The 27101-nt window shown below is 42.7% G+C and overlaps 1 protein-coding gene across 5 annotated transcripts in view; it reads left to right on the forward strand.

Moving 5' to 3' along the window:
* Positions 1-26935, forward strand: part of GRIA3 (glutamate ionotropic receptor AMPA type subunit 3) — a 273414-nt gene extending 246479 nt beyond the window's left edge. For 3 of the 5 annotated variants that reach the window (XM_029930239.1, XM_029930242.1, XM_029930241.1), the window contains 4 exons: positions 565-812; positions 16474-16588; positions 19195-19442; positions 24722-26935. In XM_029930239.1, the coding sequence (XP_029786099.1) occupies positions 565-812; positions 16474-16588; positions 19195-19440 (609 nt within the window). In that variant the 3' untranslated portion in view covers positions 19441-19442; positions 24722-26935. Of the gene's footprint in view, positions 1-564; positions 813-1375; positions 1491-16473; positions 16589-19194; positions 19454-24721 lie in introns of all 5 variants that reach the window. The other 2 variants (XM_029930244.1, XM_029930243.1) reach the window with 2 other exon arrangements.
* The last annotated feature ends 166 nt before the right edge of the window (positions 26936-27101 follow it).

Here is a 27101-nt window from a genome sequence, read left to right on the forward strand (position 1 = left end):
TTGTTTTATGTAGCTCTAGCAGATAGTGCTGAAGGTTGGGAGTCCTAGAGAAACAAATTTCAGCTCAGAATAAGAAAATGCTTTCTTATAATAATTAATGTCCCGCGCTGGAGCAGGCTAACTGAAATGGTCGTACACTCCCCTCCAGTGGCATTTTTTTTTCCGGACAGGTAAAGGGTAATCACATAGCAGGATATTGTAGGGGAGATTTCTGAATCGAGCAGAAGATTGAACTGAGAAAGTGTTTTTCCAACTAGATTGCAACCCATTAGTGGAACCATGAAATCAATGTAGTGGGTCCTGATTGTCATTTTTTTCTTTTTTCCAGTGAATTAGAATACAATAGAAAATATCAGAGGGCATCACATGTCGCAAAGAGGAAGGCGGTGTTGAGTAACCTATTTTGTATCCGTGTTTACATATGTATGAGTGTACCTTCCGGGCCACAGCATGACACGCTCTTCTTACTGTGGGCTGCAATCGAAATTGTTGGAAAACCACTGCACTGAAACCTCTTCTAGTTTTCAGATCTGGTGACTCTAAGAATCCCTGTCTCTGTTGCAGAGGTCCAAAATTGCGGTCTATGAGAAAATGTGGTCTTACATGAAATCAGCAGAACCATCCGTGTTTACCAAAACAACAGCAGATGGGGTGGCCCGGGTGCGCAAGTCCAAGGGAAAGTTCGCCTTCCTGCTGGAGTCAACCATGAATGAGTACATTGAGCAGAGAAAACCGTGCGATACCATGAAAGTTGGTGGAAATCTGGATTCCAAAGGCTATGGTGTGGCAACCCCTAAAGGCTCAGCATTAAGGTGGGTGGAATAATATAACAATATCCGTGTTGTTATAGTATTCCACCTACCCTGATGCATTTTGTTGTCATTTTCTTTCTTGTGGATTTTGAGGTAACTTTTAAAAGTTTAAAATCTACAATATTCCATGGAGTTAAATAAGACGGTAAATTATGGTTTCATCTATTTAATGCATCCATTTTTTTTTTAATGTTCTCTCTCTGTGTTGTCCTCTCTGACTGTTTGTTGCTGTTTTAATTTTACAGTTCAACGGCTTTTTCAATTTAAATGGTAAAAGCCAAGTTACGGTGCCATATGTGACGAATGTTAATTGCATGGATGTGGTGTTCTTGTTACTTTTTTTCTCAAAGACAATTTCCCCATCCCGCACACTTCAGTTTTGAGCAAATGTTATCCTCCATGCCACCTTCCAATATTTAACCCTGTATTTGCTGTACAGACATTTTTATAGCTCCACGTTCTGTGAAATTTAGCCAATTTGTCCTCTTGTGCTCCTTTTTATACGTTAACGATTTCCTACGCATTTGTGCATTTTCTTACAAGTTATGTTTTATCGTTTCAAGAAATGCTGTTAACCTGGCAGTATTAAAACTGAATGAGCAAGGCCTCTTGGACAAATTGAAAAACAAATGGTGGTACGACAAAGGAGAGTGCGGCAGCGGGGGCGGTGACTCCAAGGTCAGCCTCAATGTCACCACAACCGGGTACCCTTAGTGACGAGTAATCGGCAAGACTGTTATCTTATTATTGAGGAGAGAGCACAAGACGCACACAGAAAGTGGAATGACCAGGTTATTCCGCTGCCTGGCAGCTTTGGGAACCAGAAAGACTTCAGGGCACTGCCCACATTTTTGATCTAACTTGGGTCCCTTCTTAAACTCCCAGACAGAGGCTTCCCGTCCACACCCCTCCCTTCCCCTCACACACAGACCGGTTGCCTTATGAAGGCCACGGCCTGGGTTTCAATGACCTAGGCTCTCAAGAGCCCAAGGCTTTCCTTAAGACTGTCCTCCTCTGTCTCACACGAACCATGTGAGAAGTCAGATCTATCTACTGAAAAGTCAGGTTATGGCCTTCCCCTCCCCACGCTGAGGCATGATGGTTGCTCACCGAGGCTGATTGGTTGATTAGAGTTGGCTTCTTCAATTATGTGTATGAGTGATGAAATGTTGTTCTTCATATGCGGTGGCCTATTTAAGCCGGCCCCACTTAACTTGAAAAGCCAAAGAACAAGCGAGGTTTCAAGTTAAATGGGGTCTTTCTTCAATAGGCCACCCCATATACAGACTTGGCAAAGTTATTCTGTATATTTAAACAAGCGCGTCGCCTAACTGTGGTACTCCATGTGTATGAATCCCTGATTTGACTTCTCCTTAGCTGTGTTCTTGGTTCAGGTAGGTCTAACTGTTATCCAGGCTGCCATCATGAGAAAATCCATCTCACTTGGCATTCCTTTGGCTCCATAATGCTCTTCAGGACTAGAAAGAACGAATAACCTTCATCCAAGCAACAGGAAATGGTTGCAAGCTCAGAAGTCATGACAGCAAGTAATGGAAGCACACGTTGGGTAAGTACAGGAGAGGACCTGAAAACACAATCCTCCATGACCCAAAGGGCATGAGAATTATATTGAAGCATGTAAGATCGACTCTTGTACAACCAAGATACCATGGGCATCTCGTAAGGTGAAGAACAGTGTTTCCCACACACAGGCCAACAGACAGGCAAGCCAAACCTTTTCTCCTTCAGAGACAATGATTACACCTCTGCTCTTCTCTTTCTCTCTCCATTCCTCAGGATCCTGATGGAAAAGTTAGTTTGCCAGTCTGCAGTATAATATGGGTTTGGAAACTGATACAGAGTACTTTCAAAGTGATCAATTCAAATACAACTTGCTTCAGCGCATAATCTTACCAGGCATCGGTGAGCTCTTTACCTGTAAAACCTTGATTAACCAGAACCCACCTAACCACTACCCCAGCTAACTGAATTGCCCCTCCTCAGTACTCCACATTGATGAGAAAACAGCAAATACTACCAAAACAGAAGACTGCAAGGAATTGATCTTTTTTTTTAATCATTTGCCAACAGGTGACCTGTGCTTAGGTCACATTCAGCTTTGTCTCCCATATCTTCTATCTGGATTGACCCTCAAACATTAGAGGCTGCTTCCCGGAGGCGAGAAAGTGGATACAAGCATTTTGAGGGGGAAAAAAATGTCATTAGCCAAGAATGAAACAAAACGAGTACTCTTATTGAAAATTCCATTCATCCCTTATGGATTTCAATTAATCAAGGTTTTACTGTGTGTCAGAAAGCAGTAAGTTCCTTTTCCACCAGTGTGAACTGATCACAATCACAGTTTAGCCAAGCTTTGGGCTCATGTGAGTTTTTCAATGGCTAACCTGATATTTAGCACCTTCTTCTTGGTCTTTTTCTCATGTTATTAGCAGGCCACGGAGACCCTATTTATATCATGCAAGTGAGTTGCAGAATGAAAATTGAGCTGGATTGGATACATTGCTCTCAAGACTTCACTCAGCATGGTTACAAAGGAGCCATGGACTGTGTCAAGATGACTCTAAAGCATCCACATGATGCCAAGTGCCCAGAAGTTTTCAAATCACCAGATGTGTGATGTTACATAAACCAAACAATCTGCATGTATTTGGCCGAATTTTTACTTTTCACCCAGATGTTTTGGTATCGTGAAGATCCCTAAAACTTTAGACCAGCTATTTGCTAATTACAACGAGCAATCAAGCTTTTCTCTTTCCTCAGCTGATACTGCAGGCAAAGTTATCAAGTAACTTTATTGCCAGCCCACGATTTCCAGATTATCTGATTTTTGATATGCAAATAGAGAAAGATCTTCTTAGAGCCTAAGTATTTCCAACTTCTTTGACATTAGTGCTATCTGCCAGGCATCTCTCAAATCACTTGTTTTGGTCCTTCCTCCAGCCAGCCTTTTGAAATAAGTCAACCCCTTTCTCAGCTATGGATAATAGTAAAATGAGTGCTGCATATCCAACGATTGTTTACTCTGTTTCCGGATTACCAAGGAGCTTGCCTTTTTCTTCTTCCTTCTTGCTACCTGCTGTTTTCTGGGAGTGAGCAAGAGAAGGGGCAAGAGATGAACTTGAAAATCTGTTTTACCACCATTTGGTGGTGATGCCAAAAACAAATCAATGGAGAAGAAGGTAGAAAAGGCAGTGAAACCTCATTAATTTGGAGCCCTCAAATTTATAATTCGTGATGAACGGGACAGGGACCAGTCTACAGCCTACCCCATATAGTAGCAGGAAAGGAGCCAAGAGATGTTTGTTAAGCAAATGAAGAGTTGAGATTGTCCAATGCATTTTTTTCTTAAGAGAACAAATTTTTTCTCAAATGTTGCAAGCATTGGCTAGATATAGTCATATTCATTACCGATCTATCTGCTAAAGTATTTCTCACAAAGACCTCCACTGTGGCAATGTAGCATAGTGAGTGTGAATCACAAACCAGACGTAACATAATAAAACTGTCATTCTTCAAACCTGTTTTGTAATTCAGGACTTCCCCATTCAGACAGCCCTTCCCCTCCATTATTCCAGATCCATGAGGTTTAACTGTACTAGTAAAATGGCTTGGGAATTACACTTCTTTATTGTATCCCATCTCCAGTTAACATGACAATTGACTGTTGTATACCATCATTTCATAGAGAATGAGACCCAGAGATGGTGGTGACTTTGAGAAGGTCACACAGCTAATGCTGCCACAAATCTCTGCCGACTTTCAGGGTCACCTCTTGTGATGCTATTGCAGACACCAATTTATCTCATGTACCCATCCAATGAGCAATGTGAATCTGATTGCATGTGATAGATTTCCCTAAGAATCAGGTTCATTCTCAACTACCTTGGTTACAAGGCAAATGGCATATTTAAGCCATTTCAGCCCTCAGTACTGATTACTAAAAATGACAATAATCACAAAGCCTGACATTTATGAGTGCTTTTACTTTTTCGAAAGCACTTCCATACCTATTATCTCTGAAACTGGGAGGTGGAGGAAAACCTGTAATACTTATCTCTCAGTCTCTCTCCGGCAACCTTAAAATAATGCTAAGATGGGCAATTATGTTAAATTGTTGACTTTAACCCCCTGGCATGAGATGCCATGTGTTCTAAGTCTGGTCTCAAAAAGTGACTCCTCTTTGGAAGGAACCAGCAATTTTTCAGGCTGTTTTAAATGTGCACATGCTTAAACTAATGAAATAGATGTTTATTTCGTTTTCTGAATACAGGGCATTAAAACAAGGTCAGTCACCGAGGCAGCCACTGAACTGGACCTATAGGCTAGATCTGAAATACAGCGTGGTTTCACCAGTTTCCTGAACCTGGGCTAATAGGACCCCAACAAATCAGACTTGATCCTTCCTTGATGGATATGAACGTACAGGCGAGGATCACGAAAATTAGAGGTGTCGTTGGGGAATTTTTAACCTGCATATCTCCCTTTTGTGTTACTGCGTTATTACAACGTGGGCGCCAATGCGGTAATTAAGAGCCAGTAGGTTGTTTCAGCGATAAACCTCAAGCACCAGGGGTTTGTGACCCAGCCAGTGAAAGCCTGTCGCTGTGAACCACAGCAGAATGGGGATTTAGTTGCTGAATTACCACAGAAGTACAGTCAGCCTCCCTCCACAGCTGCCTGTCGCCTCCGACTTTCAAATTTTTCTGATCCGCCCCTACTCACCCTGCTTCACTCCCCTAGTCCTGGGGAACAGGGCACCAGCTTAGATTTCCTGTAGCCTTACCTTACTAGAGGTGGTCTGGTCTGTGAAACAAGCTATCTGTGACTGGGGTGACAATGCTTTATAAGCCGTACCCCACCTCAGTGTAGAACGGCCCTGGTTTCAGTCTCATCTACGGATTCAGACTTCCAGTGTCCATATATTCCAAGTTGAAAATCAGCATGCTTTGTGCTTTGGGGGAACATTGGAGCAGAATGTTTTTTTTTTTCCTGAGGCAGAAAACTGCTTTCTTGATTTTATTTCAAAAGTACACAAGGTCACAAAACTAGAGCAAGGTTTTGTTTTTTTTAAAACAAATTTTGTTCTTACAAATTTCAAAATCTGCACCATTGGATACGTAAGCCAGAAACTTTAAATACAAAATCACTTTTGAAACTGACACTTATCAATTCTCTACTTGCATATGTGAAGTGTCAAAATATGTTTTTTCAGTAGTACAGGTGTATTTATCACAAAAGTTCACAGTTAGTATTCAGAATAAGTGAAGAAATTGTGGTCCTCTTAACACTTGTGTCATTGAATAAAATAACAGAAAACAGACTTCTTCTTTGATTGGAGCTTTTAGTGTTCATGACCAAAGCCAAATCCAACAGACATTCACCACACTTTTAAAATTACAAAATAAGGTATTTTTTTTAAAGCTCGGTTTTTAATCATTTTAAATAATAATTTCAATACTTTTAAATAATGAGAATAGATGAAGCAAATAATTTGCTGGTATCTATAAGATAAACAGAACCACAATTCACAAATTTATTATTTTTCCCTGCTTCTTTAACACTGTAGAATTTGTGCTCAGTTATAGACCATTTTTAGTGTCAAAACAGGCAAAAGAATAAAAAAAATCCAACTGCAGAATGTGTTGCCTCTATTCCAAGACTAGCTAATGGCATTTAAATAGTAAAACTTGCCCCGAACATTTATACTACTAAACACAAGAATATTATAAAGATATATGTACATATATATATGTGTGTGTGTCATGAGCCACTAAAAAGTTAAAATTGTGCCAACATTTTCTACAACTACTCCCTACATGACACATCAAAGCATTAACCACATAATTTTTGTTTTCTGGAGCAGAATGTTTAAATGGAACCATTCTGAACCCCTTAACTGGAAGGGGAGTTGTATGATAGGTGCCTTAACTTGCAAGGCATATAGGGAAGTAAGGGATAATGATGTGATATGCAGTTAAACTTCGATTGACTGAAGAAGTGGTTGAATGATCATTATGATTGCTGGGATATTGATAGAGAACTGCAGCTGGTTTACATTAAAAAATATACAGGGACTAGAATAAACTAACCAATGTGACCCTAGGAAAGCACTTAGGGAACTTGCTTTCAGAAATTCAAAAAGTGGCTTGCAGTGAAAATGAGTTGTGTTTCTTTTCACATGGGTGCTTTCATAGTACCTGGAAAGAGTTTGTTCTCTTAAGAAGTTCAAGCCCATCCTTACTTCGTTCTAGTCGCTAGCCGTCATTTTTTTTTAAACCTCATGCATTTGCTTAACAAGTCTCCTATTCAAAGATAGTAAAAAGTTATACTTTGGAACAGCCCGCTTCCAAATGCCCTCAGCTCCCCACTTGGTGGTACTTAGATGAATGAGGTGGTGCTAAGCTTCCCATATGTATAAATGAGATCCTCAGTTTTGTGTGTATTTCTTCTTCCATGTATGTCCACAATCCTCCTCTCCTGTGCCGCCATCTGTTAACTGCTTCTCTTCCACACCCAGAATTCTTTGACATTCTTGGGCCTGGGGTAACGGATGTGAATCTGCATCTGCCTTTTACCTGCAACAAGATGGACCTTTTCTTGGCAGAAGCCATCCCTAAAGGTAGACATTTTGGATGCCCATGGTTAAGATGGACCCCAATGACTCTTTATTGACACTGTTATGTGTGTAGGCAAGAATCATTACAGATCGATGGCACTTCCTGGGTCTTAGAAGAAGTTCCTGTGAATCACGGAGGCTGGTTTGGGATCAAGGAGTAGGGTGAGTATTTGATGCTCTTCGTTGGTTTGCATGTCTCTGTGCTGGTGCTGCCTCCTCGAAGTATGAAGAACCTGACAGTTTTCTTTCCTGGTAGTGACTAAATTTGCTCCTTGAACTTACTCAGGTCTTCTTCCCAAGAGCAAACCCTCACTTTCTCTCAAGTGGCTGCTTCAAGCAAGGGACCTTTTTGCCTTAAGAACTGAACCAGTCCAGTGACTGCCAAAACCATTGATTTTGCCAGATGGTGTTAAAGAATAAATTCTACCACCGGAAAAATATGTAATCCAGAAAAATATTAACTAATCCATTCTAATGATTTTTCTTTTGAAATTGACTGTGTGGCCTTAACATGATTTCTAGGATTAAGACATGATTAGTTGCCTTTGGTGTTACCCTGATAACTTGAATGTGTTTCTTATTGACAAATAATGACCAAATGTTCAACACCAGAGCTACAGAAAGAGCAGCAGGAGTGAAAGGCCTGAAGGTAAGAATGCTGTTGTACAATTGCCAAGAGGAAAGACACCACTGCCATGGCAGAGTGAAACGGTGTGTGTCTATACCCTTTCTACCCCACTAAGACCAAATCATTTGGTTTCCTTTCATTTGGAGAGAAAGTTATAGAACGACACTCTCCAAAAGGGAAGACAGCCATGGAAAAGAAACATCAAAGATTTGAAATGATTGAAATACATGCAGTGCGGGTGGGAAGTTGGTGGAGTGGGGGTGGGGGGTAAAATTTATGGAGAGCAATTGTAATCCATTCTCGTTTGACTTTCTAGAGAGCGGTATAGCATTTGGCCCTTGGCACATGAGGCAAATCCCCATTGGTCACAGGTGGCAAAAGTGTGTTCCAAGTGCTAAATTCACCTTAAAGGCTTCATTTCATCTGGCCTTGAAGCAAATATTTCTCAAAATATAAAACTAAGGCAATAGCATACTTTACATTTAAAAGAGATCGAGAACAAGAGGGAGAGACAGACTCTGCTGGTGTGTCCTAGCTGGCATCACTGCTGGAAAGAGCAGATAAGTGGATAACTGGAGGGCATGCTAGGAGAGGGTGGTATGAGCCCTGGCATGGCAGCCAGTAGTCAGCTTTCAGATCTGCCACACAGTCCCCATTCGTTGTGATCTAATGGAGTGTAAGCTCAGACTGATTATCTTTCTATGGCTCATGGTCAAGAGAGGGCTGTTGGGGGGGTGGGAGCAAGGGGGAGCCGGGAAGAAAGATGCTGGCACCCATAAGATTCAACTCTCAGTGAACATTTTGTCTAGAGACAGGGGCATGAACTTGACATCTTCAGTAACATGTCATGTGGGTTTCCGATCTAATGTGAGATCAGTTTCTGTCTTCTCAGTCTGTGCTTCGCATTCTTCGTGCTATTGGGGTGAACCAAAGGAAACACACTTATACATAATAAAACCCAACAAAATTTGAGAGTTTGAGTTTTTAATGGAGCTCAAAACAGAGTTTTTCAAGTGCACCATGTCCATTATGACTTGTGGAAGTACTTGTGACCACATTTTAATCAAAACTTTTCTCCAGATGCTTAGCAACTTCCCTGAGCCCCTTCTCTCCATCAGGGGCAAATTGAGTAACTCTCCCCAGATAAATTGGGATGTGTGAGATAGTCCACAAGCAATCATGTTTTGGGATTTCTGTTACACAGGGAGAGGTTGGACAAAGGCCGGGGTTGGCAGAGATCATCAGTGAAATTCACAACTTGTAGAATCAAGGGGTCTATCCCTTTGAATTTGAGAGATTATCATCTAGAAATCCCCTGGCTTCATTCACATAACCACAAGTGACTTCTGGAGCTGTTTCTCTGATGTTTCTTCATCAATAGGTTTCAGCCACTAGCATTGTTAGGCCTTTAGTAAAATGACTCAGTTTTCAACTCCTAATGTTATATGCATGCATTATTGAATTTGCTCTTTGCACTTATATTAAATTACGATCTCATTAGCTAGGAGTTAAATAGGTTTGAGCTACATTTGTGAACTACACAGATATAAATTCTCACTCACAGGGAGCTTCTAGCAACTAAGCTCTGCATAACTGCAAATCATCAGAGCTGCCCCTGGGGACTGAGAGTTGCTTGGGTGGCCAGAGCCCAGGAATGCCAGCAGTCATATGCACATGCTCCCAGGTTGGGGAGAAAGCTTAAGCTGATCCAAGGGTAGAAGGATTGAAATAATTTAAACCCTCATTCTCCTAGAATCCTGCATCCAGAAAGTCCTGTGAAAGGAATTAGAGACTTTTTTTTAAGTCTCCAGATTCTAGTATAGTCTAGGGCATATTCTAAACTGCCATGACCTCCAATAGCTACTGTATGGAGAGGTCATATATCCCAAGATAAGCAACAGAAAAGAATATAAACAACCTCAGAGTAAATCTTTCCATCTAGCAAATAATCTTCTCTTGCTTCATCATCAATTGGCTTCAACTTAATAAATCAAGACTTACCTGGGCAGAGCTGTCTACAGCTGCTTGTCTGCACATGCCCATGATTTTCTGAGTGTTGCTCGTTTTCCAGAAAAAAGCTAGGGGAGCAAGTGAGCAATTGGGAAAGGTGACTTGTCACCATGAAAACCTGAAATATCTTCAGTAGAAAAGCCAAAGCCAGTGAAAGAGAGGATGGAATCCTCCCTCCCCCAGACTGAAGATTATTCTAAAAAGTCACTCAAAAAAAAAAATCACTAGGTACCAAGAAGCAAGTGCCAGTAACTTGGAGCGAGGTTTAGGTGAGGCATAAAGGGAGAGGGGGGCTTCCAGCTTAGGTTGTGATAAGCTTCCATTTTCATCATCCAGATATTGTGTTGTTAGAGCAGGTGCTTAATTATGCAAATACATCACCTTTACTCATGTATTTCTTTTACTTCTCTGTGATCTCCTTGTCTTTCTCTGTAACCTACATATTTGCACATATACCTATCCCTCCTAAGGGCGCCATTGAAGATCTTCCGGCATCATTAATTAAGCAGACATTTGCTCTTTAGATGTCCCTGCTCAGAAAGGAGAAGTAAAGCCACTGAAAGCAGAATATATCCCACAGCCTCTGGGGTAAATAAATCGTACTGTACCCCAGGTCCCTATATTTGTCAGGCTCAGAGACATATTCACAGTACAGATTTTTACACCAACCCTTCCAAGATCATCATTTGGAGCTTGGTCATTAACTCAGTAGCCCATTTTTTTCTTCTTTCCTACTCTGGGGAGACTCTGCACCCTCACATCACTCTGCACATTTCTCTTTTTGTTCATGACTCCAAACTACCTAGTTTGGGTATTTCCTGAACTCAGAATTGAAAAATAAGTTGGACACTTCTTTGGAAATACAGCAAAAATTTTACTTTTTTTTTAAATATACAGTGTCTACCTTTACAGAAAAGAAAATGGTCTTCTTATCCTAAAATGGTCTCCAGATATCATGCTGGCCATCACTAAGCTAACATTGAAGTGGTTGGCACTGCTCAGGAATGAGCTGGGGACCTGGACATCCACCACCTGGGGCTGGATGCCTCTGATTAGTGAGCACAGTCCTTTGTAGCTGAGGCACTGCCCAGTGTGGATGGCAGAGATAAGCAAACATTTGTATCAGACAGCTAGGGCTGTTGTGTTCTTTTTTTTTCTAAAGTAGAACTCCTTTTCAGAGCGCTATGAGTTACATGACAACCTTTATTAAAAGAGAGAGAGATGCCACTCCGTGACTGTCCGCCACACTCAGAATCCACTGCCCCACCACAGGTCAGCACAGCTTCACATCCTTTTAAAGGACTCTCTAACTCACATTTGCTCTTACCCTCTCCATCCGATCAACAATCCGTATACACTTCTATGACTTGGGTGCGGCACATCGTTCTCTCCTTACGGGAGCTGTACACTCTTTTTTTCCCAGAACACTGTTTAAACAAAATGCAACAAAGGGTTGGAGTTTGTAAGTAGTTACTCTGGTTCATTTCTCATTTCCCGAGACACTTTGTATTTTAACGAGGAATGACGTTCACACATAAAGGGGTGTGTGATTCTCATGATGGAATTTCAGGTGCCCGTGAGGAAAACAGTTTGAGACAGGGGGACATTCCCAGACCCCTTGAAATTACATCCCCAAGCTCTCCTTTTCTCTCTCTGAGCCCCCTGACCCTTGCCTTGCCTAGGGAGGGGTGTACTCAGTCGCAGGTTCGTAGCCAGCCCTTCCGAGGGGAGAATGCTTGACTAATTTCCATGATAGAAATCTGACCTACTTTTTTAATTCTTTCCGTTCTCTACTGAGGTGAGTACAATAAATATTTCTGACTTACAATTCTCTCAGGTGCTAGTTAAGGGCCTGCAGTAATTGCTCTGAAACATCCCCCTGGAGACGTGCCACCGCAGCGCGGGGACTGGCCCCAGCTGCAAGACCTGCCCTTGTGAGCTTGATAGCTACGCGGAGTGCGGTGGTCCCCAAAGACAAACTTCATTAGGAACATCCAAGCGCGAAGAACGAAACTGAGGAGGACTGCTACCCTTTTGTGTGTTCCATTGGAGAAGGCACAGTGCAGAGTGAATATATAGTAATTTGCCCTCTGGCCTGCCCCATAATTTGCTGCGCAGGCTTGAGCAGATTGCTTCACCTATCTGTGCCTCAATTTCTTTACTTACAAAGTAGAGACCATATATCTACCTTCTTAGAGTGATCGTTAAGCTCAAACAATAGTAATAATTGTGATAATTTTGTGAAACACCAGGCTGAAAAACAAAGCGCTAAAAGAGAGTGATCTACTCAAAACATGTATTGGTTGAGAGAATGATTCTAAGCAGGGACACAAATACCTAAGCCATGGTCCCTGCACTTGAAAAGCACACGGTCTAGTGGGAGTTATATGATGTGGGTATAAATCATAAGGCCAGGAAGAAGATGAAGGAGGGAAGAAAATATTGAGGCAGGGAGCAGAAATGATTTTAGGGGGAAAGTGATGTTTAAGATGACCAAATGCCCACCTAATTTCTCTCCCTTTAAAATACCAAATTGTGTGTGAGTGTGTATGCATGTGTGTGTTGGAGGAGGGTGTCAATGCAGTCATTTGATTTGGATTGAGCCAGGCAATACATTCAGCAAGGTACAGCAAGAGAGAAAATGATGGCAGTTTTTCTCTGCCATCACAGGAATTTATTCCCCCCTGCAGCAACAAACAGTTCTAGGAGATTTGGGCCTTTACAGTATTTTCTTTTCTTGGCAGCTATCCTAACCTTGTTAAGTGGTATTATCTGTGATTTCCGATGACCGCTTTTATGCTCCTTGGCTGGGCTGCTGCTTGGAATATTTGTTTTTCTCCTTCATTTTTATGTAGACGTTTCCAAACACACATTGGTTCGCTGCCAGATTTCATAAGCCCTGTGATTTTTTCCCCCCAATCAAAGGCTAAGCTTCCAAAAGTATATCATTTGTCAGATTTCTCTAAAGCCCCAGGACATCGGATGAGGTCTGGGTGCTCTGGGACGACCTGGGCACAGTTGACTCTTGGGGCTTAGCGGACACAGTCCTGTGCAAAGTAGGGCATTGAGCAGCATCCCTGGCCTCTGCCTACTAGATGCCCATAGTGTCCCCTCACCCAGCTGTGACAACGGAAAGTGTCTCTAGACATTGCCCAATATCCTCCAGAGGACAAAGTGGTTCTACCCTGATGGAGAACCATTGCACTAACTCCACCTCCGCTGTGACTGCAGAGGCCATAGAGATGGAGAGCAGTTAACCGCCATTCTGTGGAAGCCACTGGCTGCTCGTGCCAGGGACAGGCCATTTGTCAGAAGTAGGACTCTCAGTTGCTGACATACAGAGCCTGGGTTTTGGCAAGAGCGGATGGTGGCCTGGGAGAAGCCTTCTCTCCTCCAAAACTCGTGCTTCTCAAACTCTCTTTTGTTCTAGGACCCCTCTACACACTCAAAAATTCTAGGGAACGCCAAAAAGATGCTGTTGATGTGTGTTCTATCTACTAATATTTACCATATCTGAAATTAAAATGGAATTTTAAAAGAATGTTTAATTTATTTTAAAAATAAGAAACCCAATCTATGGTAACATAAATAACATACGTTTTATGAAAACTAACTATACTTTTCCAAAACAAAATTAGTAAGGAGTGGCGCTGTCCCATGATTTTGCAAATCTCTTTAATATCTGGCTTCCTATAAGAGACTAGGATTCTTACTTCTCCTTTATCATTCAATCTGTTGCAATACCACATGTCATGAAGCCTCCGGGAAACTCCACTGTACCTCAGGAGGCAATAAGAGTGAGAAGGGTGAGGACTGTCTTAGTGTTATTATAAAAACAGTTTTGACCAGGCAGATCCTCTGACGAAAAGGTTTCAGGGATTCCTCCAGGGGTTGTTAGACTATACGTTGAGAACTATTACTCTAAACCAACGTGTAACAAACACTATTATAAACCTCGTTCCCTTAATGGTTGACAAGTTTCTTTGAAACCCAGGATCTCTAGTGAGAGACCTCTAATTGGACCATAGTGTGAGTGCCTTAGACCAGACCGCTCTGTTCCTGAGATCTAGTGAGAACCACTATACTGAAGAAATGGGGTGAAGTCATTTCAAGAACATAGTACCTTGAGGGAGGACGGACACCGGTAAGGGCTTAGTCAGAGAGCAGCATGAGGACACTGCACCCTTTGTAATAAGACAAGGGGAAGCACAGAAAGGGGAAAGAACATGCTTTGTTCTTTTTCCTCTAGTCCTGATGGAATCGGGCACCCAGGTGCCATTGGGAAGCATCCCCCTGCCATCTGAGCCTGGGTGCCGATGAGCACTGGGGGAGAGGTGGTGATAACACAAAACTTCTAAGCGGGGAGGAGAGACCAAAGGGGGACAAGCAGGGGACAAGGTGTGGGTCCAACACTGATCTCATGGCCACAGATGGCCTGTCTGTCCTTTGAAAGCCTTAGACCTGGGGCACTGGGCTGGCTTAGTTGGTAGACCGTGTGACTCTTGATCTCGGGGTTGTAAGTTTGAGCCCCACATTGGACACAGAGATTCCTTAAAAACTAAACATTTTTAAAAATAAATAAATAAATAAGATTAAAAGTCTAAGACTTAACTTTCACCGCCAAGAATATCTTAAGGAAACCCGAAGTTTCATTTGAATATCTTCTGTTGCTTTGCATCCCAAGCAAATCTGGTTGGCATTTGAGAAGAGTAAGGTTCTGGGCATTGATTGAAGGAACTTGTTTAAAATATAAAAAGGACCTCAATTTGCCAGTGAGATACAAAATGCAGATATCCTGGCTGTCAGGTCCAGCACCAACCAAGAAAGGGTCATCTCCCTGACACTCAAGGTTTATGGTTTTTCAAATCTCGAGTAATCTGAAATTGCATATTATTTTTAAATGATGATACATTTCTCAGAATGTCTCAGGATGAGATGGCCTCTCTGCTCTCAGTAGCCAAGGGAGAAATAAAGGAAATAGGCTTGGGGGTCTTGATCTGATAGAGGCCAGATCTCTGTGACTATAGGAAGTCTTATCAGTGAGTGGAGATGTTGGTGGGTCCAACTTACCCCAGATGAGCTAAGAAACTCTACAGCATGTTCACAGTAACATAAATGTGGCTGCTTTCCTCCTTGTAAGCTGGTGGCATCCAGAATAACATGCACTGGTATTGGCAATATTGTTCATGTGAATCTGAACACACAGTAGTTTATTGCCTCATAATACAATTATGCCACCCTCTCTATAGAATGCGTTTTTTATCTGAAGTTATGAGAGATACTTAATTCAAAGTTCATTAGTTCTAGAAAGTTGACAAGGTAAAGGTCGTTATTCCTATTTTACTGCTGAAGAAATTTTGAAGGGAAGAAATCTTAACCTGGGGACCAGTAGGGGTTCCTGCGTTTGCTCAGTGGCTCTGACCGCAGTCCTTGGGCTTTAAGAGGTAGAGGGCTAGGAAGCCATGGCCGGCCTCCTGGGGATGTGGTAGCCGCTGGGTTGAGGAAGTCTTCTCTTACTAGAACAGCTTACCTAAACTGTTCCTCTACAGTCCTACTCACAGCTTGCCATTTTAGATCGTGCCGTATTAATAATGCACTTTTAAACAACCTGGCTCACCCTCTGGTTATCTGAGCTAACCACAGACCTACGGCAGCCGGTCAGTAACAAGAACAAGTCACAGGCCAGTTCTCTTGCTGTTAAGAGTGCTCCCATCCCAAACGCCCGTTATACTACTATTTCTAAGACCAGTGTCTGCATAAGGGTTCAGAGTTGGTGGAGGGAAGACATGTGTATAGTACAGTTATTTCTGAGATCATTTGCATCTGGGCAACAGCTCTGTGTAATAGACAACAACCGATCAGAAGGCATGTTACTCACGTAGAATCTATATCCTATTCTATTCAGACTCATCCTTTTGTCTTGTTCCCCATATGGAAACGCATCCCCTTCCAGCCCCGCCCCCTTCCCCACTCCTCCATAGAACTCGCTTTCTGTCTGGAAGTACAACAAGACACCCGGTTAGATCAAACCTAACCCACCTCCGTCACAAAGCTACCGCCAGCTGCCGCCGACGATTGTCACCTGAGGGGAGACTCCCTCCTCACCACACACAGCCTATCCAAGGAGTGCCTTTGTTGTTTCCTATCCTCATCATTTAACAGTGTGTGCCGATTACTCAAAGCGATATGGGCAGGCCCTGGTAAACATAGCGTTGCTGTAGTGTTAACTTTTTATAAGGTAATGCTCAGGTTGCCTGCAGTGTCTAAAATTACTCTGTGGCCAGGGCCCCCTGCTTTATCGCTTTCTATAGTTTTAAAATAGTTTGAAGCTTGAATAACATAAAATAACATAATATAATGTTATTTATGTTATTTCCCACGTGAAGAACGCCTGTAAACCTTGCAGTATTGAAACTCAGTGAACAAGGCATCTTAGACAAGCTGAAAAACAAATGGTGGTACGATAAGGGGGAGTGTGGAGCCAAGGACTCCGGGAGTAAGGTCAGTCGCTGAAGGTCTTTTTGTACTGATTAGCAATCACGTTTTGAACCACTGTTTATTTTCCACCCCCAAACGGCTTTCCTTCCCAACACACACTCCCTGACACAGTGGGACCCCTTTATAACACCGGCGCTAAAGGGACCAGGCCCACAGCAGCCTGCTGGCCTGCCACATGACATCAACCTTTGACCCGGAAGGAGCAATTGTTGACATGGCGACGCAATCCGGCCCCGCGCACTTCCAAAGTTGTAAAATACCGAGCTGTGTTATAAGGGGGTTTTACTGTATTTCACATTTCGAAAGCTCAAAGAGAAAAATCTAACAACCACAATAACGCCCCCCCCCAAAAAAATAGATCCAGTTGTGACAGTACTTTTTCTTTACCAGTTACAATGTCAGAGACTTTGTAGTTGTAAATCCCTTTGGTTATTAATACATTATGTCGGTCCCATCTGAAAACAGTCAAAGAAATAAATAACAAAGACTGGTCTCTGTAAGCAGAATGCTTAGCCTCCTCCCAGCTGCTGCCTTACTGAGTTCAGCATCTATTTGGATCTCGAATATTATTAAGTCTGTCACACTCCTCTCTTCCAAAGGTGTCATTTGAATCTCTGTACGTAATACTTTTGAAATTGAGTCGCATGCTCCTTAAGGGTATACATTGTCAGGATAACATCACATTGAGAAGCATGAAACACTCTTCCCCGCCTCCTTCCTGCCCCCCTTTGCTCCCGTAAGAAAGTTCTTTTTAGTTTCAGTTTTTTGCCTCGCCTTTTTTTGAACTAATATTGTGGTATCAGTTAATTCATTTCATGAAGTGCTACTCATTTTCCTTGTGCCGTGAACCATTTTGCTACTGGTTTTCCACATCCCACCACAGTAAATTCTGTGAAACTTAAATACGAAGAACGCGAAACTCTTCATGTTGCTACAGCGCAACATGGGTTCTGTGAAAGGCCACATCTCCCCCATCAAATACCGCATACATAGAACAATCCCATGGCAGAGAGAGGGTTACCAGGACTGCTCCATCTCCTGATGGACTCGGGACCTCCTCCCAGATAGCCTCACCAGCCTCCTTAAGGAAATGAGCCACTGTTTCCTAAGTGACAGAAACTCTTACCACTTCTCTAGTTACCTGTCTTTTGCCCTGCAATCGTGACTATTTGCAACTTTGTTGTAGACATGAGGCATGCATGCCTCGCCCCTCCCCGCCCATGCACTTCGATTCCAATTGGCCTTTTTATTGAGGTAAACAAGTATGGGACTGGCTCCTATAAAAATAGCATCAGGACATGGGCATGTCATCTCTTCCTTTAATTCTTTAAATGTACCGGGACTAGATGAGCCACTGGAGGGCTGAGTGTCAGCCACGGCCATTATCTGCTCACTGAGTTGTCATTTGAATAAGATATTCGATTCACCGACTTAACAGTGTGGGTATTCCATTCAATTGCATTCAGCAGCAAAATGGTTACATTCCCTCTAAAAAGACTACAAAATGCTATTTTATTTTATTTTTTTCAAAGAAAGGCTCCTGGCCCTTGGTGTGTCCTACCTCAAGGTAGGGCTCAAGGCACCAACTTTTTTCTTTCCATTGTTCAGCAGTTCAGTTTTTGCTTTTTCACACAGGCAGTTAGCTTAGTCAGATTTGACCTGAAAGTCACTGACCAGCTTCCTCGATTTTCCTCCCATTTTAAATAGAAAACAGATAAGCGTAGCATCTTTTTTAAATTACTCACTATATTTCCGAGAGTAAAGCTAAAAAAGAGTTGGATATATATATGTATTTTTTTTAAATCATCAGCCTCCTGGAGAAGCTTTCTGATTGGTGTGTGGAGCCAATTCGGGACCCAGTGGGTTCTCCTGACAGTTTCCTTAAACTCTCAGGAAGATGGACGGGGAGTCAGTTCTTTATGCTGTGCCCTCATTCCCACAGCACAAAGACTTGCCGCCCTGAGGATGAGAACATAGCAACCAGTCCCCGAAGGGAGCAATTTCTCAGCAACCAGGGGAAAGGGGAGAGCTAATCCCTTTTAAACAAACCCTTGTGAAGTAACTCCCCAGATACGAGTATCAGGAACCTCTAATATTCTCACCTGGTATCTCAAAGACAAGTTGTTGACAAGTTTGTCACAGGGAGAACAAGGGAGAAAGGGGTGTTGCGGGCCAGAGAGGGGAAAGAGTGCTTCAAGTCCCCAAATGAGAAGAGTGTTAACATTTATAGAGATTATGCCACAGCTCAACTCTGGCAAATGGCGCCTTGAGGCTGGCAGAGGAACACATTGTGCTTGTGTTTACACTTTTGCTCCCATGGCCAAGTGCTGTCTTATTTAGATGCTGACACCATTTGGAGGCACCGAAGGAATTAAGAAGTCCAAACAAAAGAACATGTAGGTGAGGATCACAAGTGTCAACCGAAGCACAATGTACCATCTTGCGGGCTATTGTGAAACAACAGCCAGTTGCCAGAATCGAGCCATAACACTTACATCAATGTTTAGTTGTTTTACAACTTAGAACTATCCTATATTGTTGTCGTGTGTTATAATGTCCCATTGCTTTTGTTTTCCCCAAGAACTAATCACATTGTTCATTTCTCTTAGGACAAGACCAGCGCTCTGAGCCTGAGCAATGTGGCAGGCGTTTTCTATATACTTGTCGGAGGTCTGGGGCTGGCCATGATGGTGGCCTTGATAGAATTCTGTTACAAATCACGGGCAGAGTCCAAACGCATGAAACTCACAAAGAACACCCAAAACTTTAAGCCTGCTCCTGCCACCAACACTCAAAATTATGCTACATACAGAGAAGGCTACAACGTGTATGGAACAGAGAGTGTTAAGATCTAGGGGTACGGTCAAGGTCTAGTAAACTAATCAGCCTTACATGACTGTATGTGAATATCTCTTTCTTTGTTCTTTCTTTGTGTTGTTTTTTTCTTTATTTCGGTTTATTGTTTCAAGTGTTGTCTAGTCTTTGCAACCATTTGATTCTTTGAAAACAATGGTTGTGCTTTCTCGTGAGTCAAATGCTTTTCTAGTAGCACATTCGTAATTATACTGGGGTCTGCAACCCAAAAGGAAGAGAAATCCTCCAGAGCTACGGTGTTCAGTGGAAATATTTGTGAGCTGTGCATGTGAACCACAGGTGTAATAAGAAGTGCCCTAGTAGCCACATTTTTTTAAAGTAATGCAATTGAAATTAATTTAATGAGACATTTTATTTAACCCAATATATTCAAGATATTGTTTCTACGTGTTATCAATATATAAAACAAATGAAAGGTTTTACATTATTTTCTTCACCCTAAGTCTTGAAAATCTGGGGTGTGTTTTATCCTTATGGTACATCTCAACATGTCCTAGCCACCTATCGAAGGTTCAGTAGTCACATGCGGTGGCCATATTGGACAGCGCAGTTCTACAGAAAGTAGCCATTCTGGAACTAACGCTAAAATGAGGAATTGAGACAAGGCACTGCCACCTTCAGAAAGGCAGTACTTCCGTAAGGGCACGGCAATTCTCTTAAGTGTAAGCCTGAGACCATTTCTTTAATCTTTGAGTTCCTTTGTTGTCCCTTACTTGGAAGTGATATTCAGGTAAGTGTCTCTCAAAGAACAGTTGAGGCTCCCTGCTGTTGGCTGACCCAAATCCATACTTAGATAAACCTGATTGGTGCCACCTTGACTCTGGGAGCTACAGCCAATGCCCCAGCCCTCTTCTAACCAACAACTCTGACACGTTCAAAGGCAAGCTCAAAGTAGGATAATTATCTATCTGTCCGTTCTGGAAGTGTTTAAAAGAATACAGTCTTGTTACCTTCAAGTGTATCTGTTGTCTCCAACACGCCTCTCCGAAAGAGAACAATCAGCAACTTGGGCCCCTTATTTCAGGTGGGAGATTTTTTTACCCCATGAGTCAAGAACACCATGAATTTCCTGAATGCACTTGAATTTCGACAAATGCGGTATTTGTGTTTTTTATCCCCTTGTATTTCACATCGTGGAACTAAATTCAGCCAATTTTTAAATAATATATCATCCAAATAAATCCTGTGTCTTCACCATGGAAACTATTATCTTGTTTGAGGAAGTTGCTGGCTGTTCTTTCTTGCTGTGGACTGCAACCCTGTGCCACACATACGCAGTACACTGAACTAACGCACTGAGTGTTCCCAGCGCATTACTGAATGTGAGGTACACGGGTTCATCTGTGATTAGTGTTGTTTGTGTGCAAGTGTTTAATGTTCCAGGGAGCTTAAAATATTTTACTCTTGAGTAGCTTCTATAGGTCCATTACAGTTTGGGGCATGCGATCTGCTTTTTTATAGGCTAGTGCATGGGCGATTTCAGCTTACCTTAATAAAGCCAAATTCTGAGATGCTGACATCAAAAAAAAAAAAAGACAAAATCTGAAATCTGCATAACAGTTTTTCAGGTGCTCTCACATCTATTGCCTCTTTTGACGTAATGGGTTTCAAAGTGTTTTCTGCTTCGTGAAACTAAGACCCAGCACACTGAGTGACTTGCTCAAGGCAACACAACTAGGTCATGGCAGTTCTGGGACTAGAACCCAGCCCCTCTGCCTCCTACAGCTGTAGTCTCTTTGCAAGGCCATTCTGTCCCTAACTATCAGTGGCCTGGTGGTCTCCAGGAACCTTGAAATTCCAATGGGATCCCGTCAAATGGAAAGTAGATGCAAAGTCTGTGTCCCACTTTTTTACCACAAAGGCACACACCTAACTTCTTATGCATTTGACACCAAGTCATATAGTCAATCTCTCCTACTTTCCCCAGAAAGAATCCTTCTGAGACAAGTATCAGGACTCAGGGCCACACAGCCTCCAGACCCTCTTTATTAGTGGCCATTCCGTCTGAGAATCTAGGTCTCTGCTCCTCCACCACAATAGCCTCAATCTCTCAGTCAAGCCCCAGAGGACTGCTTCTTAAATGTCAATGTGCCTTGTGAACCACCTGGAGAAATTATAAAAATGCAGATGCTGGGGCGCCTGGGTGCCTCAGCCAGTTAAGCATCTGATTCTTGATCTCCGCTCAGGTCATGTTCTCGGCGTTCGTGACTTCGAGCCCCACATCTGGCATCTGCACTGATGGCGCGGAGCCTGCTTGAGATTCTGTCTCTCCTTCTCTCTGTCCCTGCCCTGCTTGTGCTCACTCTCAAAAATATAAATACACAACCTTTTAAAAGTGCAGATTCTGATTCAGCAGGCTTGCGATGCTACCTGACAGTTAACACTTCTCACAGTCTCCCGGGCATTGTTGATGCTGCTGGTCCAGGGAGTAGTAAGATTCTAGAGAAAACTGTCTCAGGACATGTAACTTAAGGAAAGAGAGGAAAGAGGGAGGGAAGTACAGAGGGGAAAGAAAAGACAGACAGACGGAGAAGGAAAAAGAGAGAGAAAGAGAGGAAGGGAAAGAGAAAAACTTGGGGTCAGCAAACCTATGGGCAGAATGTTGCGGTCCTAAAGTAGAGGCCCAGAAATGAAGTTGCCACAATTTCTCGCTCGCTCTCTTTTCCTTAGTCACTTTGGTTGATCCATTTCGTGAAGCAAAATTCAGACTAAATGACACGCAAGTCACATTTTAATAGACATCAGTGCCGATGTGGCTATGCCCCAGTTAGCTAGCACCTCGGCAACTATCCCTAGGATGAAAAGAAAAGCTGAGGAAAGCCTCTGCAAACAAATCTGTCCTCTGAGTCTATGTGAGGTCTCCAGACAAGGAGAAACCTCACAGGATGCCGGAAGGATCCTCCCATAGGTCAGTCCAAGAAGCACAAAGCCAACTGAGCAGGAAACAAACCTCTCTGCTGTCCTCAGCCAGTTCGGTAATGTAATGGTAGGGAAATGTTGGTTAAGTGAAAGGTGAGCCCTTTATCCATTCATCTTTTAATTCCCAGGAAGTTCTGGAAGACCTCCTGGTGACATCTAATTTGTTACCTAGTTATTAGGCTTCCAGTTCTCTGAGTTGGCCTAGATCTGTCAAGGTCTATGCAGGGGCACAGAGATCAAGAGGTACCCTGAGATTTTACTTTTATTGCTAATTATCAGAGCCAGCCTTAGAAGTTAGGGGTGCCAGTAATTCTTGAGGAAACATGACCCCAGGAAAAATCACCTGCAAAAATATGATCCAGCTGAAACCTGGTTAATAAAAAGCATCCTCAGAGAGCCTGGGTGGCTCTGCCAGGTATCCATCCAACTCTTGGGCTCTTGATTTTGGCTCAGGCCATGATCTCATGGTTCCTGCGTTGGAACCCCTTGTCAGGCTCTGCACTCTCCCTCCTTCTCCCTCTGTCCCTCCCTCGTTCCCACGCCTGTGCTCTCGCTCTCTCTCAAAAATAAATAAATTTTTAAAAAAAACACACATCCTTGAAAGAAGAGGGAGTCATCTCTCCTTCTACATGGGTGAGAATAGTCAGGATTATTGGACTTGTGGGAAGGCATGCCTCAGCCTCAGAGCCAGCACCCAGGAGGAAGCACACAGCCTCCTGACTGCCTGCTGCCTCTCTGGGTTACCGACCAACTCCCAGAAGCGTGGCCCCAAGCGTGCCTTGGCAGGTGACTGACTACCGAGGGTCCCAGAGTCACTGGGTCCTGGGGCTGACTCTGCTAATTGTCTCAACAGATTCTTCCCAATTTCGTCATTTCCGTCAAGAACTACTTCTAGCTTCTTTGGTTTCTTCAACAATATTTTTGAAATGCTTCTCATTTTCAATACATCAAGCTGCCTGAAGTTAAGGAAAAAGATTTCCATTTTTCCTCTATGATACCTCTGTTTAGTCTTCCCAGAAAATGTTAACTTTGTTATGCAGCCCATTTTCTAAAGGACCAATGTTCCTTCTTGCAGCCTACACATAGACACTCTTGCTGGAGAAATTTTCCTGCTTGACAAGTTCATCTTAAGGTTATGTGGAGAACACTTTCCAGATAACTGAGGGGGTGATGTTCTTTGTTCCCAGAGGGCTTTTCAGTGATGATACTTCATCAATTCCCATTTAAAAGCAGGAAACAGAGGCAGTGAGACGTAGAGGGCTGTCCCAAAGTTACGCAGCAATGAAATGGCAAGCCATGGCCAATAAGAAGGGAGGATGGGGACTGTGATCTTTCCGCTCTATATACAGAATCTCTGCAATCTTCTGAGATAGATATGACTCTGGACTCTAGACAGTCCAAGGAAGAGGTTTACCTACTTCCATGTTACTCTCATTCTGCCCTCTTTGGGGGCTTTTGACCTTTGGGTGCGTCTTTGACATTCTTCTTACAGATACTTTCCTTCCAGGGCCAGGGGTGGAATATGACTATGTCATTCCCTTGGGCAAAGTTCATTGCTAGCTCAAGACAAAATGAAGGGTTCCTTTCATGTACAGGGAAAGGCTGGGGAAGAGGGATGTGAGTTTGAAGAGTCAGGGGCAAATGGAGCCCCTGCACTAGTGAATACCTCCTACAGGAAGGCAGCATCAGCATTCCAAACAGGCCCATAATATCTGGGCAAAGACCCCATGGATGCCAACCAAACCCCTTCACGGGTATCACTGTTCTGGCCCCTTTCTAGAATGTGCTGTCTCTTTGAAGTCCATGTGCCATTTTCAGATTTGAATAACCAAGGCTGTAGGTATTGAGAGAGACAAGCTGTCACCTTTCTGGCCACGAACGGCGCACTTCCTTCTGAAGGTCAAATGAATTTCAGTCGAGCAAGCCACAGAACACTGTTTGTCCTCTGCCTTAGGTAAACAGTCCTCTATCACAGGGTCTGCAATCAGAATACACTCCGCAGGTTAGTTGTCCTGAATATCTATATATAAGTGCTACTAACACTTTCTGGCATACATGCATCCTAAGTGATCAGTGCCCTAAGTTAAACTTCATGCAACATCTGTATATTCCTTAGTGCAATGCCTGGTAGAGAAGGAACCTAGTTTAAACTATTATTGCAAAGTATTTGCACCAGGTGAAAGAATTTAAACAGACTTGTTGCCTAAAGCAATAAGAGCCCCGGAGATGCCCATTTAAGAAAACATTCATGGTTCTTGTCCAAGATAGACTGAGCCAGAAATAGACTTTGCAAGCCCTACAAGAAAGCCCTTTCAAATGGAAGTTTCCCCTTTGTCTTTGCAGATCCCGCCCCACTGGAGGCATGTGATGAGAGGAATCACCGAAAACGTGGCCGCTTCAAGGATCCTCAGCCAGACGTCACTCTCCCTGGTGTCGGGCATGACACGAATATTGTTGATGGTGCAATGACCTTTCAATAGGAAAAACGGATTGTTTTTCCCTTCAGTGCCTTATGGAAACTCTGAGACTTGCGACAATGCAAACCATCACTGAAATCGTTTTGCTTTGCTTGAAAAAAAAATTAAAATAAAACCAACAAAAACATGGACATTCAAGATTCCAGTATGTGGAAAAAAAATCATATTAAACAAAAGTCAATTCAACAAAAGCCATTCTTTCATACCCCTGCTCAGTATACAAACACCATGTTCTTTAATACACACACACACACACACACATACGCATGCACGCACACAAATTTAAAATTCCAATTCGGCAAATAGGCCCATCTCAGCTAAAATAATTAATTCCTCCTGATTTAAAAAAAAATCTCTGACTCCCTGTGTTTGGGAAGACAGACTGGCATTTCTTCTAGGATCTGCTGACCAGATGTTTTTGGTATTTCCTGTTGGTAGTGATGTTCTGTGCACCCTATTTCCTTTCAACGTTGCTGAAATGTGTATATCTTTAGAATGTAAATGCAACACTTAAGAAAATTCAAACACTTTTGGAAAAGGGACTCAACCGTGACTTCTCTGTGTTCTTGAAACGGTTTTGTGTGAATGCTTTGATAACTTCCCACTCGGTGAAGGGATTCCCAGAGCTTTCGAAATGGACTTGTGTGTGTAGCAAGGGGCGGGGCACGATCAGGTGTTTTCCTACAACGGATCCCGGGGCTTTCCAAGAAGCCTAGAACTGAAGCTCGCAGATCTGTTTTTCTTGCTTCGGTTTGCGTTTTAAGTCAATATAGCTGAGTCTTTGGCATTGAGGTGAGGGAAATGCTGCCTACACTCCCAAATGTGTTTAGAATATCTTTCTCAGAAACAACACTGTGTTTAGCTCTGCTTTTCTCTGCTAAGTATGCCTTTCAAGTGTACACCTCGGAGACAGGACCACTTTGCAAGGCGGGCCGGTGGGTTCAGACCACAGTTCCCGGTCTGACTTTACTCCTGCTAGGTCTGTCTTCCCAGCTGTTGCCTGTGACTGCCCGTGGCTCTCCGTCAGACTGCATGTGTCTTTTTCTAGTTTGCAAAGACTAAAATGCATTCCCAAACCTACTGCTAAACCGAGGGCCTCAGCATCACTCCCAGGTCCTTGCTCGGAGCAGGCTCACTACTGACTCTCTCAGAAGATCGCGCCACTGCTCCACGGGCTGTCAAGTAACCAATTGCGTACCTGCCGTTGGCATCATCAGAACAGTCAGAGGAAATAGTCTCCGCTCACTAATTACCTCCTATATAATGACGTATGCTTTCTGTAGTTCAGTAGTTTGCTCTCATCAGTGACGTGCATTGGGAAGTTTCCAGACTGTAAAAACTAGGAGCTCAAATTCATTTCCCAAGTGTGACCTTTAGATGCCTAGTTGACTCGCTGCCCATTTGCTCTTGTCTTCAGAAAAGGAAGGAAGAAGTCTCGTTCTGACGAAACGTTTCCAGAAAAGTGTAATATAAACTTTCATTTCAAAAGTGGTGTCATAAGCGAGTAACTCACCTGTCAAATTTTAAATGATATTGAACAACAAAAAAAGAAAGCTGTTGTGTTTTTGTTTTTGTTTTGTTTTCATGAAACTGTGATTTTCAACTTCTGAATGCTATAATGTCCAGAGCAGGAAGCTAACGCTGTGCAAATATGAAGTTGTATAAAACAAATGGACTGACCTACACACAAATGTTTTCGTAGGCACTGTATAAAGACAACCGTATGCCTATGGACTCAAATCAGTTTTTCAGAGGAAACTTTGCTGGGAATGAAGAGGCGGGTAAATTGGTTTGTTATTTTTTAAAAACTTGCATGTTTAAAAAAAACATTGATTGCTTCAAATTTCTGCTACTAACTTCAAGCTATGGGAGTTTGGCGGTAGTCACTTGAGGATTTTTTTTTCCAATTCTTTTCGTTTTGTTGTTAAAGCTGTACTTCAGTGAACAGAAAAATTGCCAAGCCAACTAATGGCCATAAAAGCATAAATTGCATGTGTGGGCATAAACTACGGAGCCTCATTGCCATGAGGTATTGTACAAACTTTTAATACATTTTGTAAATAAAATTGTAAAGAAAGGATTCGGTGTCTGTGCTTTGACAATTTAAAACTGATGTGCACGCAAGTGCCAGGAAGTTATTATTCATCAATTTACTTCCCACCACAAGCTTTGCCAATGAGGTCACACTCACCTTGCTGGTGATTTGCATAAAGGATTACGCCACTCCCCTCCTCATCTCCATCCCA

This window comes from Suricata suricatta, chromosome X (assembly GCF_006229205.1).
Source record: "Suricata suricatta isolate VVHF042 chromosome X, meerkat_22Aug2017_6uvM2_HiC, whole genome shotgun sequence".
NCBI classification, from domain to species: Eukaryota; Metazoa; Chordata; class Mammalia; order Carnivora; family Herpestidae; genus Suricata; species Suricata suricatta.